The 22,216-nt window shown below is 38.2% G+C and overlaps 1 protein-coding gene across 1 annotated transcript in view; it reads right to left on the bottom strand.

Moving 5' to 3' along the window:
- Positions 1-21,553, bottom strand: part of tep1 (telomerase-associated protein 1) — a 32,779-nt gene extending 11,226 nt beyond the window's left edge. The window contains exons 1-37 of the mRNA XM_079243475.1: positions 21,412-21,553; positions 20,244-20,771; positions 19,905-20,108; positions 19,648-19,797; positions 18,575-18,739; positions 18,354-18,491; positions 18,179-18,250; positions 17,758-17,882; positions 14,773-14,930; positions 14,334-14,443; positions 14,129-14,207; positions 13,003-13,195; positions 11,691-11,967; positions 11,440-11,592; positions 11,130-11,195; positions 10,233-10,354; positions 10,042-10,107; positions 8,684-8,827; positions 7,538-7,829; positions 6,620-6,741; positions 6,395-6,508; positions 6,059-6,176; positions 5,747-5,935; positions 5,297-5,484; positions 5,070-5,211; positions 4,615-4,794; positions 3,814-3,906; positions 3,556-3,691; positions 3,027-3,186; positions 2,347-2,480; positions 2,183-2,271; positions 1,946-2,060; positions 1,764-1,790; positions 1,477-1,684; positions 1,012-1,132; positions 539-663; positions 312-411 (exon numbers count right to left, since the gene is read on the bottom strand). Of these exons, the coding sequence (XP_079099601.1) occupies positions 312-411; positions 539-663; positions 1,012-1,132; positions 1,477-1,684; positions 1,764-1,790; positions 1,946-2,060; positions 2,183-2,271; positions 2,347-2,480; positions 3,027-3,186; positions 3,556-3,691; positions 3,814-3,906; positions 4,615-4,794; positions 5,070-5,211; positions 5,297-5,484; positions 5,747-5,935; positions 6,059-6,176; positions 6,395-6,508; positions 6,620-6,741; positions 7,538-7,829; positions 8,684-8,827; positions 10,042-10,107; positions 10,233-10,354; positions 11,130-11,195; positions 11,440-11,592; positions 11,691-11,967; positions 13,003-13,195; positions 14,129-14,207; positions 14,334-14,443; positions 14,773-14,930; positions 17,758-17,882; positions 18,179-18,250; positions 18,354-18,491; positions 18,575-18,739; positions 19,648-19,797; positions 19,905-20,108; positions 20,244-20,771 (5,403 nt within the window). The 5' untranslated portion in view covers positions 21,412-21,553. The remainder of the gene's footprint in view (positions 1-311; positions 412-538; positions 664-1,011; positions 1,133-1,476; positions 1,685-1,763; positions 1,791-1,945; positions 2,061-2,182; positions 2,272-2,346; positions 2,481-3,026; positions 3,187-3,555; positions 3,692-3,813; positions 3,907-4,614; positions 4,795-5,069; positions 5,212-5,296; positions 5,485-5,746; positions 5,936-6,058; positions 6,177-6,394; positions 6,509-6,619; positions 6,742-7,537; positions 7,830-8,683; positions 8,828-10,041; positions 10,108-10,232; positions 10,355-11,129; positions 11,196-11,439; positions 11,593-11,690; positions 11,968-13,002; positions 13,196-14,128; positions 14,208-14,333; positions 14,444-14,772; positions 14,931-17,757; positions 17,883-18,178; positions 18,251-18,353; positions 18,492-18,574; positions 18,740-19,647; positions 19,798-19,904; positions 20,109-20,243; positions 20,772-21,411) is intronic.
- Between the last annotated feature and the right edge of the window lie 663 nt (positions 21,554-22,216).

Raw genomic sequence — 22,216 nt, 5'->3', positions numbered from 1 at the left:
TCCTCAAGATCGACTGTCCTGCAACTTTTAGATGCAACCTTGCCCAACACACCTAAAAGAAACCGCTGAATTCCCTCTTCTGCATGTCATTCAGTGCTGCTTTGGCTTGGTAACAAGAAGGGAGTGTTAGCAGAATAGTTCACACTTGTCATCTATAAGTTTCAGGATGGTAGATCTTGTGGAGCAAACTTGGGCTCCCCTGATCGAAGATGATTCATTCAAATTCAAAGATAAAAAAAAAAAAGCCTCTTCAAAGATCAACACTAAAACCAGGTAATGGAAACCAAACCGGAACTTTTAGCTTAACTAACTTTTAGCATGAAATCCAGGGATACTGTTGCAAGGTGCTTCTTGTCTGGCGTGATGTCACTAGCTGTTATCATATTAGTGTGGCCATCAATCAGAGCAGTCCTGCACAAAAACACGCATCACATCATTTAAACATCATTACTTTAGCAATCTTAGGAGATCACTTATTCAAAAAAAAAAAAAAAAGAAAAGAAAAAAATTAATAATTTCTTCAAACCCCCCCCCTCACCTGCAACCATTCTCAATGTCCCAAACCTCGATTCGTCCATCAAAAGATGTGGATGCAAGACTTGCATTTTTCAGAAAAACACAAGTCGAGATGCCATCACAGCTGCTCACCAGCGACTTCACCTCCTGCTCACAGAAAGAATTGAGTGGATTTTATACCATTATGAAGTATCTGATTCTCAACAGTTTTAACAAGCACAGCAAACAGAATCAGACATTTTTATGTCATCTGCAGAAAGGGTAAGGAGTTATCTACCAACTAAATGACTTGTTGAGATAGATTTTTTAACCATGCACACTTATAATTAAGTTTCATCTTGTGAGTTTGCAAGTCTGGATGTGGATTAAAAAAAATTATTACTATATCAGGGAAAAACAGTGACCAGAGAAATTGAAGTTTATGTAAACACTGAACATATATTTTTTTTTTTGTCTTGCAAAATATGGCCTAAAAAAATACTTTAGTAAAAATACCTGTCCAGTCTGAGAGTGGAGGATGTGCAATGTTCCCTGTGCAGTTCCGACAACAATTAGCTGCCCATCCAAGCTTACAGCCACACAGGTCGGCTCAGAGGAGAAGGTTGACACCAGCTCACTGTGGGGAACGCAAACAAGGCCATTACATGACATCAATGAAACAATGTCATAATGCCAAGTTTCTTAAGCATTTCTACCATAAGACGAATATTCTGTGGTCCATTTGCTTTATTTATTCCGCTTCATTTCTAAAAAACAACCTTTTTACTCAACAATTATCTGATAAATTGGTTACTTTGAACACAAAGTTTTGTGGAGCACTTTTAATGAGGTAAATTCTACAGTTCGACTTTATCTTGCAGTAAAAGCGGATCAGTGCATTTTTTACTTAAATAACAGGTTTCAGTCATTTTTCCACTAACGGTTCCAAAATTAAACTTATGTTAATGATAAACAGCTTACCTGATCTCTTGATATGCCTCTTTGTTTTTATTTTGACACTCAACCACCCGGACTCCTTTTCCCACCAGGCCTTGTGCCCAGGTGTGAGCAGAGGTCTCTGAAGGTTCGTTGATGGCCTGCTGAATGAAAAGAGCTGGCCAGGTGGAAAGTGTGGAGGCGTGACGTCTCAAGAAACCACGACAGTCTTCCAGATGGCCATGCAGGGCAACTGAGAGGACACAATTTTAAATGATTAAATGAAATAAATATGACAAGAATAAGTGCAATAATTGTTTTTGATGACTTACATGGGGGTGCAGATACGTGCTCTTTGTCTGTAAAGAAAGGAAGAATTTCACAGGATAAAATAGTTAGTTTAGTTTCTCTACTGTTTACTGCAAAGAATATATCTGTCCTTGCAAGAAATTCATACCTGAAAGACTAATACACATTTACTAACATGAATGCTTTAAGAAAGTCACAGTCTCACCATACAAGCTGTACGTCTCCATCAGGTGGTGCAGGAGGCCTTGGCTCACACTAGCATGCAGGAAATAATAACTGGACAGCAGGGAATGGAGTTCCTCCAGCTTTCCACTTTGAATCTAACCCAAAAAAATTAGCCAGGAGTTAAAAGTCTTCATCGGGTCATCTGTAAAACAACTGGTTTGTATTTTTTCCGTTTTTATGTTGTGCAGTATTTTGAAAATGAAGGTAGATTTCCAACCAGGCTGGAAGGCAGATGCATGACCGAGTTGGCCTCACAGTGAAGGAAGGTATCTTGTCCCTGAGGGTCCGCCATCGCCCACAGATGAGCTATTGAATCAATAATATTATAAATATACAGTAACTCTTACATATGCCTATTAAAGGTAAGCTGTGCTCCCGTACCTGCCAGTATCAGGTGAGCTCTGGTTCTGTCGCTTTTTGTTGGGAGAAAAAAATCTTCAAAGGCTTGCTTGACTTCCGGATTGTTTACAACCAGCAAGTCGTCAGTGTTGTGGCATTGAGACGGACCACTTAGACTGCACGCAAGCAACAAAAAATGGAACATTATCAATCCAAATATCTTGCCAAAATGTATATAATGCCCCAACAGCAAAAACAACTTATTTAATTTTTAACAATTTATACATAACTGAGAAAGTGTACAGTGTCTCTCCAGACTGCGCCCTCCTGAGGCACAATCTGGAGGGAGCTGTGTTTTTACCCTCGATCCTAATGATCCTAATGTACCGCTGTTCTTATCTGTTGTAAGGTGGCGCCGGTAAATCTGGCTGCGGGGCCTAAGTTCGGTTCGGACCTGTCGATCTGTGTCATAAAAGTTGATTGTCTGTCTGTCAAATCTTGGACGAGCTGTTCTTGAACTTTGAATTTCCCTTTGGGGATGAATCAAGTATCTTTGATTTGATTAGATTAACCAAGACAGTCAGAGACTAAATTAAATAAAATAAATACTTTATTAATCCATGAATGTTAATTAAAAAAATCAAGAATAATATAGAATAAAACTTGGATACCAAGAGTCCGATTTCTGACGCCTAACATGTTCAGTTATAAGTGATTAATACCTTTGTAAACTCTGGACAATACGGGTGAAAACTGCCATGGGAATGCGTCCTTCAGGCATCCGCGATAGTTGCAGCACTTCCTGCCATACGACTTCTCCATCACGTGAAGACAGACTATTGCATGTGTTCAGTACAGAGTACAAGTCTCTCTCCTTCAGGCCTGAAAAAACAAAAGATCAGAAAATGTTAAAGCGACTGCAGAAGGTGTACCGTCCTCAAACCTGACTTTATTGACAAGAAGTAGCATGGGGTGCCATAAAAAAAAGTTACGTTTTGATACTAGATCATAGGTCTGTTTGGTTCTGTGGCTCCACATGTGACTGAGAATTTGTTTTAATTCACTCTTACGGCATTCATTTTGTTCTCTTTGCCTGTGATGGTTTAGATGTGACTGACAGGAGAGTGTTAGAATCTCACTAGAATTTCTTAAATAACTGGCACTTACACTATATTACCCTCTCTCAACATGCAGAACTGTTAAAAGTGACAAAAAACATAAAACAAAACATAAAATCATAACTTATCTTACCAGTTGGGCTTACAGTGAGCACTGCAAGGGCCCAGCGCAGTCCCGTCATGTATCTGTGCTGCAAACAGAGTCGCTCCAGGCTGTGCTGCACCAGCTGGCTCAGAGACTGTGGCAGACCCTGCAGGCTCTCCTTCAACTGGGACACCAAGGCACAAAGCCATTTTATTACCGTTATTCATTAGAAAAATTCTCATCATATGACACGCATAATACAATCTGTAAAATGGCGCATTCCAAAGCTAAAAACTGAGTTCACACCTTGTCGAAGGAAGAGAAGTTCCTCAAATCTTCACAGGCTAGGTGGAGGTACAGAGGAGTCACTGCTCCTTTCTTTGTTACTAATGTCTGAAGCTGCACACATCATGGTTTGTGGTAAAAAAAAAAAAAAAAAAAAAAAAAAGACAGGATTTTAAACTGTTAAATAGTTTAGAAAGAAATGAAACATGAACATCATTGAGAAAGGGAGGAATCATCATACTGGATCCCTGCTGAAATGGGTTTATTTACCGTGTTGTAAACACTTAACTACAGTTGTTGCCTGGTCAAAATGTGTTTTGTTTGGATGAAAATTGCCATATCTTGGTGACAATGCACAAGATTGATTAAAGGCAAGGAAAACTTAGATGTACCTCAATGCAGGATTTGCAAATAAACAAGCCAGGATTGTGATTAAAGAGCAGAACAATTTAGAATATAAATGCAGCCGGATCTGTTTCTTTGTGTCTAATTTTATAGTCTGAACAGAGAAAACCACTGTCCTGGAATAAGAATTTAAAATCCGTGAGGTAGAAGAAATCTGGGGTCCCAAAATAACTTAACCAGATAGTTTTTTTTTTTTTTTAAAGGAATTAAAAGCTTACATTTATTAACAAATCAATGCTAATAGATCAGTAAGATTTAGAGGATGGCTGTATGAAGACCTGTTTGATATGTTGTGCAATTAACCACATGGTCATATGGGGAAAGGGGGGTTGCGAACACCAATAAATCTTGGGTTTTGTAGCCTGGAAAAGTCTGGAGACCACTGTTTTATAGGACAGGAATTATAAATGTTAAAACCTGATTGTTGAAAGCAGAGTCGCTAAGTTTCTTCCCAAAGGTATCCAGCTCCCTCTGAACAATCTCCTTCCTGTCTGGCATGGTGAGCTGTCCCAGGGAAAACAGGAGAGTTGCTTTTGTCTTGGCCAGTGTTTGCAGCAGAGCTGCTTTGGATGTGATGCTAAGCACCAAACACACACCCTGTCAAGAAAGACATGAAAAAAATAGATATGAGCTGCTTAGGATGCTGCCAAATCTTGAACAAATTCTTTGCCCTGAAATCAGGTTTTGGATTTGATCCGTATCTTGTTGAATGTGAAAGCCAAGATATTCTATAGATATTGCAGAGAGTATCTGCAAATATTTTATAGATATTTCTGTTCAGTGAGAGAGGGAGAGCGTTTTTTTGTAGCATGAAATGAACTGTGAGAAAATTTTGTGCCATTAAAATGATCATTCCTCCTCCTATGAGCAACCTGTGGAAGCTGCTGTGGGATCCAGTCAGAGCTGAGCTGTCCTCTGCCATCCTGAACGAGATCAACCCCATCAATCAGCACCACCAGCGGCTTGTTGTTCTTCATGTCTCTCAGTATGGAGTAAAATTCAAACAGCATGTCTCTGAAATAACAAAACACATTAAATAAATAAGTGCATGTAGAAAATCCTGGTAATGCAGAAGCTTCATGAAGTAGAAGCCTCTCACCTGTATGAATTGGGGAAAGGTGGTCCCTCCTCTGTATCTTTCATCTTCCTCAGCCACTGAACCAGGCAGCAAAGTAGGTTTTCAACAGAGCGTGCTGACTGACTCGCAGCAGTAGAGTAGGAGATGACATCACAGCGGAGGTTTCTTTTGGACTCAACTCCAGTTTTGAGCGCCTCTGCAAGAGCAGCCTGTATGTGGACACATGAGTAAGAGCAGCAGTCTTTACACTCCAAGTAGTGACATAGTTCATGTTTATAAACAGTTTGCTGATTGAAAATTAGCTTGTTTGTGAACTTTTACAGACAAATATTAATATCAATAAGAAAATATAGAAATAGCTCCAAGATAACATGAAAATCTTTAATTATAAAAAGGGATTGTCAAGATGTCCAGGCCTCGTCTCCATACAGTATTTCCGTACTTGCTAACAAGCTTATCTTGTAAAATTACCATGAACACAGTTTTGCCCTCTCCTGGTCCTCCCTCGATCACCACCATCCCTCCTTTGGTCTGGGTCTGCTCCACCATCTCCACAGCGCTTGACAGCAGCTTCCCCCTGCCAAAGAACTGCCTCTGCAGCGCCCCCTGGTGAACCTCTTGCTCAAACACCTCCGTGGCAGCTTCAGCCTGGCCCCCCTCCTACCAGACGGTGAATAAAAAAAAAATGGCCTCATTATAACTTAAAAACAGCTGTGAAAGAGCAGAAAATGTCTATACTGTATGTTTAGGGTACATAGCAGCAGCAAGTGTTGAGTTACAGACCTCTACAAACAGTTTCTTAACAGCCACCCACAGATCCTCCAGCACGGACTTGCCAAAGTCTTCCAGGTTTTTTAGATATGGCTTTCCCTCCACAACACCTCCCCATGCACAAGGATAACTACAAAAGAAAGATACATGCAGGCTCAGCAGGATAAAGTTGTGATAAAGTAATGTGGTAGTTTTTCAAGAATGAGTCAGATGTCACTTTAGAAAAATCACATAAAATCACACATTTTACTTAGTCATACTAAGTAAAAAAAAAAAAAAAAAAAGTATTTGCAAAGTAAAGGTAATTATTGCAATCACAGTGTTATGCTACAGAGATGGGACACTCACTTTTCAGTGACTTTGACATCGCTGGCCAAAAGTCTTGTTTTCAGAGAACTCATCTTATCCTCAGCTTCCTTTGATTCAGCAGCAAAATGAGACCTCCAAGCCACAGGAACGGATCTGCAAAACATCACAAAACAAAGCAGAAGAAACAGCTTTTAGTACTTAAAAAAACACAGTTCAGTTTCTGTCAAAGATGGTTAATAAAACAAAAATGTTTTAACTGCTTACTGAATGACATTTGGATCTCTGATATAGCAGAACATTCGCTGGTGTGCCGTTTCAGGGTAAAGAGCCTGAAACTGACGGATCTCCATCTCTGTGATGGACAGTCCTGCTGGGGCCGAGGCCAGCTGCATATCAGCAAAAACACCATTTCTTGTTAAAAACAACTTTAAATAATAATAATAATAATAAAAACATTATCTTTTATGCACTGCATCTGCCTCAAATCCAGATAAATATGCTTTAAAATAAAAGTTCCCTGTATGCTACATCACTAAAAACAATTTTTTCTCGTCTTGGTTATTTAATGTCTTACAATAACAACACTGTTCAGTGTTTCAAGATACTTTAATAAAATATCAACAGTCTCTCTAAATTCCAGGCTTTATTTAGGTCTGCAAATAATACTTATGCATCTATTTGGAAATTATCTTTTATTTAATTCTTGCAGAAAAATGTCCAACAGAGACTCTTATCCATCTTATCTTAAACCTTATACATATTTATTTATAAATAAAGAATAGATAAAGCAGCTTATTCTCATATTTAAGATGTAAAATCAGAGATCTTTATTTAAATGACTTTACAAATGTAACAATCATTAATCACAACATCTGCAGATGAAGTGATGGCTACATTCCTTCCACTTGGGCTCTTGTGGTTTCTTTTGTAAATATGCTTTGTATTACAGGGCCTGATTAACTGGTCGTGATGGCAATTGCAGGCAGCTGGTCAGTGCCTCCAAACCCATAAAAGACTCTTTATGGAAAACTGACGCCATCCACCCCAAGCAATCTTGTGTTTTTTACGTTTTGTTTTGCGTTTTTAAGTGTTTACAATCAGTCCAGTTTAACAGAATAATATATACTATTAAAATTCTTTTGCATCTTGTTTAAATCACACATCTCTACCAGCACATCTTACCCAGTTGTACTGCAGCAGGTCGGGAAGGACAGGTCTGGGTGGTACCTGGCCATACCTCTGCCCCAGGATTCCCACCAGCATCTGGCTGCGACACACCTCAGACAAACACAGCTCTGTGGACCTCTCAGACTCTTCCTCCGTCACACCCCAGCGCAGCTCCACGTCCTGGAGGTAGAGGCAATGGGGTGCAGCACGACGCCGGAGTTCTGGGAAGACACTCCGTACCAAGACATCACGCTCAGCGTGCATGTCTCTGAAGGTGGAGGAGATGAACACTCGCACACCTTGCCACCTGATTATACAGAAGAATGAGTTGATGTTAAAATAATGGAGGAAAGCAGAGGAAAATTAAAGTGGAACTATTATGTGCATTTCAGGCTAATTTATTTTTATTTCTGAGCCCAGAAGGGCTGGGATTGATCGAGTTATTGTCACAAATTGCTTTATTTACTTCAGACCTGCCCTCTCCGTAGGCTGTCAGATCAGCCTGCGGGCAAAACGAGTGGATTGAGACTCTTCCGCATTAAGCCCCGCCTCCTGCCACTGCACTACATCGCACCGCACCTGCTTTCGCCGTCATTGTAACATCTCATAAACAAAAGGATTAGGCTAATATGAACTCAATAAAAAAAACAAAATACAATATCAACACATAGCATACAGCCCTACATGTTGGAACCTGAATCAGACCCTGAAAACAAAGTGGAAAACAGCAACCCACAGCAACGAATGCAGCAGGATGTCTCTCTTTGGTAAACTCACCAGCCATCGTTGGAAATAACTTTATCCCACGTTTTCCACCCGCCTGATGTATTTGTACATGCCCTTGTTAACCAGTAGAAGGTAACCAATCACCGAACCTTATCCCCCAGGACGTCACAAGGATTTCCAAGTAGAAAAAACTCTCTAAAACGACGCGTTTTTCATCGCCATGGAAACCGAACGGAGAGTGCTGGAACTCAAACTCAAACATGCGTTTAGGTGATAAAAAACGGTGCCGTTCACATGTCTGATGAGGATTCAACACTGTAGAAAGCTCAGAAAACTTAAAATAACATACTAGCACCCTTTTAAGGAAAACTAAAAGAAAAACCTGGTGAACAACAAAAACTTAAGACGCCTCAAAGTTGCTTCTTTAATGTTTACCTTATTTTTGGGGTGACTGGTAGAGAGGCAATGTTGTCTAAAGTCTGGGGGCCTGTAGCGCCCTGTGGTGGTGGGATGTTGTATAGCTTGTCCAAATGCTCAACATGATCCAGCAGCCTGGAAGAGCCTCGCTCCGCCACAAATCTGGTAACATGGTTACAAAGGCAGTTGACATATTATTTACATGTCTACCTAATATGTAGTTACAGTGATAATTGGATTCACATTATGACAAAAACCCAAAACTTGTCAGGTCATCTGTAAACAGAATTCCTCCAGAAGCACATTTAACACTTTAGGCGAGGCAGTTTATTTCTATAGCACGATTCAACAACGGGGTGATTCAAAGTGCTTTACAGAGACAATAAAACATCAGAAAATAAGAAGCATAATTTAAAAGTAAAAACAAGAAAGCAAGGAAAAGGATTTGGAGTTGAAATAAACTCAAAATGACTGAATAAAAACTAGTTAAATGCACCAGAGAACAGGAGGGTCTTTAACCTTGCAGTGTTTCAGCTGATCTGAGGCTTTCTGGGAGTTTATTCCAGACACGAGGACCCTAGAAGCTGAATGCAGATTCTCCATGTCTTGTTTTGACTAAGAACTGAAAAAAACGGATTGAGATGACTTAAGGGGTCTGGTAGGTTCATAGTGGGACAGGAGGTCTCTGGTGTACTTTGGTCCTAAACCCTTCAGAGCTTTATAGATCAGCAGCAGAAGTGTATCCTCTGACAGACAGGCAGAACTGGACTGGTGTGGTCCACTTTCTTGGTCTTAGTGAGGACTCGACCAGCAGAGCTCTGAATTAGCAGCAGGTGTCTAATAGATTTCTTAGGAAGACCCATAAAAACACTGTTAAAATAATCAAGTTGACTAAAGATGAAAGCATGGACTAGTTTTCCAGGTTCTGCTGTGACATCAGATCTCTTATCCTTGATATATTCTTAAGGCAATAGTAAGCCGACTTTGTTATTCCCTTCACGTGTTTTTTTAAAATTTCAGTCTGAGTCCACCACTCAGACTTAAATTCTTTATAAAAGTACTTAGATACCTTTATTTTGTTAACTCCTTTTGTTGTATATTTCATTTTACATTTCAACATTTGTAATTTTGATGTTCTGTTTGACAAGATGTGCATCTTCTCATGATTACTGAGTAGGACTTTAAATCTGCATTGCTAACTTTGAACAATAGTGTTATATTACACAAAGTGAATAAGTATGGAAATCTAACTTCACAATTGACTTTAAAGTGAGCAATAATCAAACAAGTATTCTTGTCAGTAAACTTTAATGGAAATTTGTTCACATTTCTATAACTTAACCTTGCTCATTTTTGAAGAGCAGAGGATTATTTACCTGAGCATTTGCTCACTGAAGCCGCTCAGTCTCACACAGTTCCTGTCAGTGATTTCCTTCTGATGCCTAAACACAACAGTACAGGGTTAGTTAACTAAAGACAGATAAAACAGAGGCACATGTCTGTCTTAGATTCCCAATACCGTGTATAATATTAAGGACAAATGTGAATGTCAAAGGTAAAGCATTACCTTTCTGATAAATGGATTTCCACCACCAGGGCTTTGCTGTTCACTTCGTTCCTATAGGTTTTGATGACATGCTCGATTTCGGAGGACATCCAAGAGTTTGTCAGCACAATGATGTTGTCAATCTGAAGCACAGAGGTAAGATCCAAGTCAAAAATCAGGTGGAGTCATCATGGAAGCAACTCCACCCAGCAGACATTTCATTTATAGATGTAAAAATGTGATTATCCATGGCACATTTTTCATCTTCGTTCTCTTTAATTACGTTCCCCTTGTTAACTGTTGAATTAAATTCAGAACTGACTTGCATTAACAATCAAGACTAGATGTAAAATACAACCGATGTTTACTTATTTTTTTATTATGTGGAAAGAAATCCTCTATTCAAGAATTTTTCTTGTAATTATTTTAGTGTTTAATATGTGCATCTTTGTCACTACATACATATTAGTACATTTATAAATCTGAAAAGAGTTCTCATGTTTTTCTAAACTTGACCCCAAAGAAAGCTTATATAACAAGAACAGAATGGGTCCAAGACTTGAAGCACCTCACAATCAGATGGGGACAAAGTTAATGATTACTGGTCTAAATGAACAGGATCCCCTTCTAGACAAGAACGGATTATTTTAAGATTGTACTTTTTATTTATTAACACTTAATGAAGTGACATAAAAAATGTTTGGATTTACCAAACATATGAAATAGTCATATCCTGTCATGCCAAGACATGAGAATTAACAGAATCAATCATTAACATCATGTTATTAAAAGCTCTGAAAAAACCTGTTTTTTGGTTGGTTTTTTTTTTTTTTTTTTTTACACAATGGCATGATTAAAAACCTGGAATACAATATCAAGGTATAACTGTAATTGGTAAATGTCCTACATTTTACAAACCTTATTTTTATTGGTGAATGTTCTGCATAAGAAAGTCGGGTCTTCCTCTGATTGATTGCAACACACCTGTGAAAAATAAGCGTATGTCAGTAAAGACATAACAGGATGATGCTTTATGATGCTTCAACAGTGCAAAAAAAGTAAATCATGCCTGGCTGTGTGCACTTTGCGCAAGTTTCTTTCTTAGACGGTAAAAGACCTAACTACCGTTTAATGCTTACACACAAAGCTAAAAGACGTGTGAGAAGTTCAAATAAACATGTTTATTACATGAAACGAGAGGGGAACATCTCAAGAGAAACACCCTGACCTCTATCTGTTTGAGCACAGATCTGACATTGTCCAAAAGATTGTCAGACTCCAGCGCTGCTTCCTCACAGACGCTGTAATTACATATGCAGAGCAGGCAATCTTCTGCGCTGCTTTTAACCATCAAAGCAAGCAGAGCCGCCACCTCCATCATCTGCGAAGATTTGGAAATTTCATTAGCAATTAGTTTATTTAGTAATTTTACAGCAGCGTTTCTCCAAGTTGCTGCCAATGGGGAAAACAGACACTTACAGAAGGAGTGAGTTTGTCATGCTTCTCCTCCCTCCTCTTTCTGTGGGTAGAGTCTTCAGTCTCTTCCTCATCATCCGTGTCCTCTTTTTGTTCCGGGTCTGGAGGGAGGCAGAAGTCCTGTTTCCGGCTCCAAGACACATCTTCTGAAAAGTTACTGGAGAGCAGGACAACCGTCCTCCCAGGAAGCGGGGGGATGTTGTAACGGCAGGAGATCTGGACCGCCGTCTCCAAAGCTCTGCGGTAGCGGTCCAACAGATCAACGGTGTACTGCCTCTGACTGGACACAGACATGGGAAAAAAAGGAAATTCAACTGAGAAAAAGTTTTAGAAAAAGTGCATCATTTCAATGATTAGTTTTGGCTGGAATTTGACAGGAATATCTTTTTATACTTGTGTTCCTTCTCTTCATGTGATGTGTGTATGCCTTTGGCTTTTATGAATGGAGCAGCCTTGAAACTCTGAATATCCAAATCTCTGACTCTGCATCACAGAGATTCAGCCTGTGTACACCTGCTTATCTCACTGAGATATCCCAGTGGCAATACTAACTTGTGGATGCATCACCACTCACCTCCTCAATAAGCATGATGTATCGGTGTGATAAATGCTTGGGGTGGGAAAACTGAATCGAAAAATTGGAAATCGGGATATTTTTTTCTTCACAATTTTAAAATAATTTTTGGTTAGGAAATTTTTTTTTTTTTTTTTCAAATCAATAAAATGAATGCACTATAAATTTTTTTTGTCATTTTTATTGTTTTTATCTGTTTACTTGTCTTCTTGGGCATTAAAGTAGCAGAATGATAGTCTGGCTACTTTGTTGTTTTTTTCTAATTGAAATGAAGAAAAATGACGAGCAAAAAAAAAAAAGTTTTATACATTTTTTTGTTTTTAATCTACAAAAATCAGCAATATCAGAGAATTGTGAGAATTGCAATTTAAATCGAATCGGCACCCAAAAAAAATCGGACTCGGGACAAAAGCATATCGTCACACCCCTAATAAATGCCCATCAAAAACTTTAAGCAACACTTCTATTTCTTTGTCATTAGCTTGACAGATGATATCTACTCAGCAGAAAGCATTCAGATCTTTTGTGCAGAATCAGTTAATTCTATTTTCTTCAGCTGGTCGGCAATCGTTTGCATTACAGTTCAGACAGATTCAACACTTGCTCATCTGGTTATTACAAACTGTTTTGTTGTAACATAACAAAAAACACAAAAGCACTAAAGGAAGCTTGCTTGGAAAATAAAGATTGATTCAAGTGGAACCAAAATGAAGACAAAAGAACAAGACAGAATTTTCTTACTTGGCCTTAATGAATTGGGCCTTCTTCAGCTGGTACTGTCGATAGATAAACGGCACCCCAAGTGTCACCTTCATCCGGCCTCTTTTAGTCGTCTCCCACTCCTGACGCTTGAAGCGCCTGCTCTTGGGAATTTTCTTCAAGATGCTCGCCAGGATCTCCTTAGCGGGGGGAACCACTTGCTGCGATCCAGAGGCTACAGGGCAGAAAGGTTTAAAAAGGATACTTTTCGACAAAGTACTTTATACCCACTATGTACTATCTCGCATCACATATTTCTACCATGACATTAGCTGTTGCTGGTGTTGTAATGGATACAACGTTTACACGGTTCTTTGGTGATGGCAGTTTCTAATGAAGTGTTTCTGGGATTAATGTACTCAGCTATTTAGATCAGTGTGTTTAAAAAGTGAAGTTGTGTCATTTAAGAGTCCAGCTAAAAAAGTCCTTACAGATGTGATTGAGCTGAGATTGTAAGGCTTGTTATATGTACACAAAAAAGTCATGCAAGATGTGCTTCATACAAAACAATGAAATCTCGCCAGTTAAAACCTCTTTTACTGATCTTATTGAATTTATAGTTCACTCTAAGACTATCAGTCTGATACAGATAACCCAGATCCTCTCTCACTAAGCTGAGCCACTTGGTAAACCAAACGCTGGCACCAGCGAGGGTCTTTTGCTTTTCTCCATCTATTTTTTTTTTTTTTATCTGCAACCTCTGAAATCCGGATAATGTAAAGTGTCACACAGCTGAGACTTCTCCAGTACAGAGACTGGGAGCTCAAGTTAGAGAATCCTTTGGAGCAAACCAAAGACACTCAACCTGCTAAGACAACACAGTAGGACATAATATGTCTTGAGCTGCTGTCTCATTGAATTTAGCTTAAAAAAAAAAAAAAAAAAAAAAAGGTTAAGTTTAGCATGAATGAATGGATGAATGAGTGCTTTCTCTTGTGACAATACAGGACTTTAGCAACAATTTCAACATTATATGCTTTAACTTTATTATTCTTAAACAATAGTTCTTTCCAGAAGCCAATGATCCACAGACTTCCTCCACTTTTGGCTTTATCCCTCCACAACAATTAGATTCTGTCAAGTTTTTACTCTATTTGAGGCATCTCACCCAAGGTGTGCAGCTCCATGATGACTTTGTAAGCAGCGAGGAATCTGAAAGGAAACTGTCTGCTCTGAATAACTGCTTTCTGTAAGCAAATCAACAGCACAACATAGGACTTTAGACAGATCCAAATACATATTTCCAGTGTGTTTACAATGAAAAAAGTTAATTCTATGATGAACACATCATGTTTGGTTACAGTGTTGAGCACCTGATTGGTCAGCCTGCCGAGGATCATCTTGTGATGAGCCTCACTGATGCCTTTAGTAATCATGTTCCTCAGGTTCCTCAGCATGGCCATGAATGGAAGAGACTTGCTGTCTGCATAATAGAGACGTATTCTTTCAGATGGCATCCTTGTGGAAATTTTAGTATTTGCTATGTATATGATGGGTTGTGATATGACAGATTTACAGGCTTTTAAAACTAGAAGTGTGGGGCTGAATCCCTGATCCAGACAGGAAATTGCAAGTAAGTACAGAAAAGACATAGGAGAGAGACATTTTTCTGGGATGAATTACATTTTCCCCTCATGACTATCTTCAACTACCTGGAATTGAGTGATGCAGTGGTTACACTGCGCTGGCCTACTAGTCTGTGCATGTTGCTGAGATTAATGAGAAGCTGTAACTCTGCATTCATTGTCAGACCTATGAGTTTCTCCCAGGTTGCAGCCTTGTTGCCCTCCAGACTGAGCAGCCGCTCCCATGTTTGTGGCTCTTTGAGTTTCATTCGCTGCCCAGCTCGCTCTCTGTCCCAAACACCCTTTATTCCAGAGCGAGTGAACTCCTTTGGGTCACTTGGATACCTGAGAAAAGACAAAAAAAAACTATGGATTTGAAAGTGTTTTCTGTTGCATCTTCAAATTTTGGCAGCTGTTTCAATCTTTTTCATGAGAGACTAGAAATTTCCTAGTTTCTGTGTTATAAAAGCAACTGTGAAAAGAGTTGAAGTGAAAAAAGCTTGAGGAGCATCATTAGGTTTAGTACACTGACATTCAGTTCTGACGGGTTTTTTTCCATGTTTCATTTCACAACATTAATCTGAAAGCTTTATTCAAAAAACATTCAAAACGCTACAAATTCTCATGAGATGTTGTTTTATTCTTTTAAATAAGTTAAACTGTACAAGTATGTTAAAAAAAAAAAAAAAGATGATGAGATTAAAAGGGATTGCCGAGGTCTGTAAATCTGCAAAACTTATCATTTGTAGTTTAGAAGTTTGAAGTTTCCTTTGATGGACAAAGAAAAATGCTTAAATCCATGAGAAAGTGCAACATTTTTATGTCCAAAGTCCAATAAACCGTCAGTACCAGTGGTGTAGAATAATCATTTGGCTGAGTCATAAAAAAACAAAAAAAAAAAAAACCAACTTAAACCCTGTAATGTTTATTTAAATTCATAGCCAATAAGGAGACATAAAAATGAGAAAATGTATTTAAATGGAGGACAGGCTAAAGTGCATGATGAATCATAAACAGTTACTTAAGAAAAAAGAAAATATCCAACACCTCTTACAAAATGTCTTTGTGAAGCCAGAAAAAAAGCCCTTGTTTGTGCAGGACACACTTCTGACAATGATGGTGAAGTTAATTGAGGGTGGATGCATAAGTTAAGACTACTGTATCCACCAGTGCACTGCAGATCCACCAGTACACCACAGGCAACTCAGAAGTGTTATTGTACAGTAAGTTTTCAAAGTTTTAATTTATTTTTTTTTTTGCTTGGGTTCCTACATGAGTGAAACATCCTAGAAGTATCCAAGTAGGAGGTGATAAAAAGATTCCTTTTCTCTCATTTAGCACCGAAACCCCTACACTGTCATTTATGTAAAAAAAAAAAGAAAATCTCCCACTTTCCTTGCTTTTAAAGCTGGGATAGGTAATGTTGCTCATAGACATTTTTTTTTTTTTACTCCGAGTGAAGTGGTTCCTCGTCTTGATAGTAGTCTATACATTTTGTAATCATGAAAAATAAGAAATATAGTCAGACCCCTCAGTTTACTGTAAATCTGTAAAAACTCTTGGGCCGAACTGAAGTTGTTCGTTTTCTATATTTCGTAAACTTCTTCTCCCTGCTCCCCTCCTCCCCCTCCCGCAGTGCATACCTGATAGCCACACACTGCACATAAATAGCGTGTTAGGATGAAAATACAAAGTAGTGAAGAAGGAACTCAGAAGACAAACATGGCTGAGAAAATGCAGGAAGAATTTCTCCAAACCGGCTCGGTTTATTTGCCGCCTCCTGCTAAACAGCCGAGAAAAAGAAGATTGTTGGTGGATGTAGGAGCCATAATAGTATGTGTGGATATTCATAAAGTGGCACAGGACGCTCAGCATCAGCATCGGCGTAGTGGGCGTGTTAGTGGGTGTGTGTATGTGTGTGTCAAAATGTTTGAAAGGTACCAACTCACTGGTGTTTGGATGAATGGATGAGGAAGTGGGGTGAGCCGGAGGTAGTTCATTTTTTGTTGACCGCATATCGCATCACACATACTGGAGGAGTCTGTATAATCAGTGTAACGTTTATTCATGTGTAGGAAATAATTATGGAACTTAATGGAAAGAATAAATGTTTCGCTAATACAGAAGTATTGGAATTCATTGGAACGCACGTTGGACAAAGAGCCCCGAGTTTAGCCCACAGCGGCCCTCATATAATTGATCTTTGCCGCAACAATAGTGGAAAAAGCTGTGAACTAGAAAAGCACTAAGAGCGCAAACCTCCAACAAGGCCTTTAAAAGGTTCCTGGATCCAAACGGTGACCCAGATCACCACCAAAATTAAATCAGTTCTTTTCACATTTCCAACAACTTCAGAAAACTGAATTAAAATCCGTCCATAACTTTTTGAGTTATCTTGAACACAAACAGATAAACGACGGTGGAAATATAACCTCCTTGGCGGAGGTCAGAAAAAAACCTTGGATCATGCAAGGATTAAAACCAGAGGGGGAGGAGCCCAGACTGGGTGCCACTTTCACAACTTGCTAGCTCCCCAACATTATGGCAGTCTTTTGCTGACAGTGTTAAATCTTTTAGAGACATGTTGCAGCCATCAAAAAAAAAAAAAAAAAAAAAAAAAAAAAGCTAATATTTCTTACAAAATAGTCACTACTATTTATATACTTTCTAAATCTAATTACAAATTAAAGTTGTTTATGAGATTTTAAAATCATTTCACTTGGTTTTTAATATATTTTGAATGCCAGCTTGTCTTGGAATTTGGATTGTTCTTTATCATTAAATATAATATCTTGTCTTAAAACTATCCCATCATGCTGATCTGATATGGTTCCAGTAAAACAACATGATCAGACGGGAAATAAATAAGATGAATTAATTCACTTTTTGTGGAATATCTTTTTAAGATTTATTGTTTCTGTATAACAGACAAACGTTATAATTCAAAGATAAACATGATCACATTCTTGTTGCATTGCAATTTTCTTAAGAAGATCTTTGATCATATGTCATGAGAGTAAAATAAGCCAAATGAGGACAGAAATCAGCCACACAATTTTAACCTTGGACTAAATTGAACTGAATGTTTTTGGTGTCAGACAGTTGTCAGTGATACTAAAACCATGTGACAGTTTTTATGTGTAAAAACTTGTAAAAACTTTGTGGTTCTTACTTTTTTCCCAGAATGGCCATTACATGTGCAGCAGGTTCTTTAATGTGAAGCTTCTTGATCAGCTTCTTCATACTGAACTCACTTTGCTTTTTATCCACCACCACTCTGCCCTCTTCCATCTGCAACTGCACATACACCCAGACAAACTTAAAACACTGCAAACAAATGTTTAATCAGAAGCAGTAAAAAGGATTTTAAAAAAATGTTCATTTATAATGTTTTTTGTTCAGATGTATTTTATAATCTGTGGTCTGGATGACATTTATAGAAATGTGGATGTGAACTGGACTCACAAGAGCTATTAGCTTTTATTAAAATATAATAATAATAATAATAATATTAAAAAATATTAAAACGTTCCTTTTTCAAACACAATAATGCCTTTTTTTTTTAAAGATTTTAAAAATGAATAGTGACTTACAAACTTTTTCAGAATTGAAGAATCTGATCTGAGCAGATCTGCCCACTTCTTCAGCTGCTCATCAGTTGGCTTCTAGAAATCACAAAATGCTTTTTAATGTAGTCATATTAGTTTTACATGATTAAATCCAAGTTCCACAATGAACAGAAAATGAAAAACAAGACTGCAACAGTACCTTTCCTTTGCGTTTCTTGTTATTGTGTTTACAGCGGTGTTTACGTGTGTTGTACTTGGCCAGCTGATACTCGCTGAATTGCTTGAACTTGTCGGCCATCGCCTTTTTCAGACACATCGGCAGAGAGCGGCTGAAGCACTGGAAAAATAAATATAACTGTCTAAAGACTGAAATTAAACATGGATATCCCACTGTAAAAAAAAAAGCTCCTTGAGGCTTACTGTACTGTAGATTCTGACTACTTCCAGCCAGTCTGAGGGCAACTGCACAGCAGCACAGAAGTATCTGCGGACATGCTGCTTGGTTGAGGGCAGATTGGCAGCCAGAGCCAATAAGAAGTTTGCTGTGATGCGAATGTTTAACTCTTGTCTGGTGTAAACTGCCACCTGCATGAGAAATAGAGAGCAGACATGAAAGATGGTGATATTTTATCATTTGATGGTCAAGCAGTAACTCCAGTCTTCATTAATCTCTGCCATTTGTTTGCTGTGTTTATTTAACTGGGCCAAAAGATATGAAAGTCTGCTATAAGTCTGTGTTGAAAGAAATTCCTTCTATGAAAATGAGAATAAAAACTTATAACAAGCTGGGTACAATGTGATGCAAATAAATATGCAAAAATGCTACAACTTGAGAGCTCTATACTGGCTTCCTGTGCATCAAAGATTTTAAAATGTTGCTGCTGAACAGTTCCTGTCCAAAATTAATGCTGAAATCAGATCTTAAAACTCTTATTTGCAGCATGGAAAATGCTGGTGATGATATTGATGACTATTAAGGTGACGATAATAATGACAATCATAACGTATTTCCCATTGATGTTGGTTTTTATCATATGTACCTCACTGTATGCATTTTGTCTTTTTTCCCTCTTCATTCTAGCTTGTACCACTTTCATTTAATTTATTTCCATTCTTCAGTTTTTTTTTTTTAATTCTTGTTTTCTATTTTATTTATTCTCCGATTCATTGTTTACATGCTTCCTGCTGTGCTTTCAGTACCTTTTGGAAAGTACTTAGAGTTGTCCTATGCATGAAATGTCCTATGCAAATAAGCCTACCATTCCTCAATTGAATAGAAAATAAGGTATAAAGTGAAAGAGTGTAGAATTACATGTAATTCTGGAAAAATTGCTGTAAATCTGGATTTTTTAAATAATTTTATCTTTTTTTGCCAATAATTTGTCCTGTTTGATTGTCAAGATAAAGAAGTCTTGCTGAAGCATCATCAATAATGAAACAGTTAACAAGGTTTCATTCTGTTTGATCTTTTGCATCCAAGCAAGGCAACACACCTTGAGAAGAAACTGGGGGTCACAGTCAGAGATATCCTTAGCCAGGTTTATAATTTTGGTCCAAACACTGTTATCTGAGTCCCAGTCCTGCTGGCCTGGAGCTTTGCTCTTAGTAACCAGGGAGCAACACACTGCATTCAGCAGGAGATACTGAAGGACAAATAGACAGAAGGACAAAATGTAAAATCTTCTCAGTCAGTAAAACATTAACTTTAAGGAACAAGTAAAATTTAAGCGACATAAAAACTGTGAAAAACCTTTTTATCTTTTAATTCTTCTTTAGCTTTTTCATTTCCTCTGTCAAGCTCTGCAAATTCATCCTGTCTGAGGAGAATAGCATTTTCATCTTCCTGAGTGTTCAGGTCTGTTTCCAGGACAAGTGACTCCATGGTTGCCTCAGCATCAGCCTCTTCGTTCTCCTCTGCTTCATTCTCAGACAATACATCATCTTCATCAGGTTGCTGTTGATCCAGAAGAAGTCCCACAAATAAAAATAGGGATAAATACATCAATAACAATGGTAGGTAAGCATCAGCAGTCGAGTCATTTTTACTTTTAGTTGATTCCAAAATACAAATGAAAAACTGTTCATTTACCAAACTTGTTTCCTCAAAACTGGACTGCATCTCTTCAGATATTTCCTGGGTGTCCTCATCTTCTCCATCATCCCTTTTCTGTTTTTCACCAACACCATGATGGATAAAGGATGGCGCTTGAGCATGACGATTGAGCAGAGCACCACTGCCCAAAGAAGTTGAGCACAAAAGCTCAGTTTGGGCAGAGGATGCAAAAGAAAGAGAGGCTTGTGGCAAATTACTAGTTAGGAGCTTGTTTTGGGTACTGAGGAGGGGTGAGGTGAGGGATATTGCAGTGGAAGACGAAGACAGAAGCGAGGATGAAGTGGAAGACAGCTTGGATGGCTGGAGAGATGGGCAAGTATAAGGTTGCATAGCAGAGTTTGAGAGAGAAGACAAAGTACTGGGTGCAATTGTGGAGGCTTGAGCCAGAATCCTATTCTCCAGACTTGGAGGAGAATAGTTGGAGGACAAACTTTTCCCACATGTAGCCGGAGGCTGCTGTTTTTCTTGGGCTATGTTTACCTGCTGCAAAGTCAGTGCCCTCATCTGTAGGGAGAAATAAATAAATCAAATCAATATGTTTAAAACCATCACAAATTGAAGCCTCTCCTTTTACATCCACATAATCCTAGACAGCAGAAAAGCAAGTAGTTCAACACCACTCCTCTTTACTGTTTGACAAAGGATCGTCCTACTGAACCTATGGGCGTGTTGCTAACAAAAATCATCCATAAAAAGGTATCAAAGTCCAAAAAGAGTAAAAAAACAAAACAAAAAACAATTACCCAACAACAGATAGAAAAAAACCTAGGGGTAATGTTAACTAAGAAACAATGATGCAATGATGCATAGATTAAAGAGATGCAATCAAGCCCAAACAATTCTAACAAGAACATTGGTTAAAGAAAAAAAAAAAAAAAAAAAAAAAAAAAAAAGGGTTGGTCCACGACGGCCATAACCTGAGCTCTAACTGCAAAAGGTTTTCAGTGTTTCTTCTATGTATTTACATGCTACCAAACATTTTTTAGACATGGTCTTTGGAACTAAATATATTAACCATAAATTAATTAAGTGAGACTACAGACGTCTCTTTACACAGAGGATAATCAACTTCTGCAATGACTCAATAATATGCATGGGTGCGGTGATTAGCTTTGAAGGTTTTTGTCTGACGCTGAAAACTCACCGTGAAACCCACAATTTAAACTCCGCAGGACAACAGACTGACTTTGAAAAACGTTTCATATGTTAAAATAGTATTCCTGTTAATACTATTCCAGTAGTGTCCCGATGCTAAATGTAGCTTCCTACTTCCAGTAAATGTTCTGACACTGCAGCTGGTCAGCCATCGGACACTGATTGGTCTGTAATATTGTGTACGTTTTTACCGTAATAACCGACAAATTCGTGTTTCTCTCAAGTTTTACAGCAATTTAAAATAGTTACAAATAAAAAAATAAAAAAAAGATTCAGTCAGGATTGTTCTGGGTAGGAAAACCTGGGATGCTTACAAATAAAGATAGAATAAAAATGTTTTCACGGTTTAACGTTTTCACTCCGCAACCAACGGAGTGAAAACGGTTTAATGTTTTCACTCCGTTGGCTGCGTGAGGCCTTTTTTTTTTTTTTTAATTGAACAATGTACATACATACGGCATATTGGTTGTCCTATACATTTAACAGGTGTTGAGGTAACTTCCAAAAAAAAAAAAAAATCGATTAGGAGTCTCTGTCTGGTAACATGAACAAGTCCATCAAGGGAAAAAGTCTTTGGGAATTTTTTGTTTTCATATTTTGAAGAGATTTTGTGAATTTTCTGAGATCATTTTTCCATCCATTGATGTGAGGCTTAGTTCTGGCATATTTACATAAATGTATAAAATGTAGGGCCAACAGGATCAGGTTGTTTACAAGAAATTCCAAGTTCTTTTAATATTACACCAGTTTTGATTAAACACATAGTCAGAGGGTACATCGTGATATTCTTTGAG

Source organism: Telmatherina bonti, assembly GCF_933228915.1.
Source record: "Telmatherina bonti genome assembly, chromosome: 7".
Classification (NCBI taxonomy): Eukaryota; Metazoa; Chordata; class Actinopteri; order Atheriniformes; family Telmatherinidae; genus Telmatherina; species Telmatherina bonti.
This window is presented reverse-complemented; position numbering and strand designations above follow the sequence as displayed.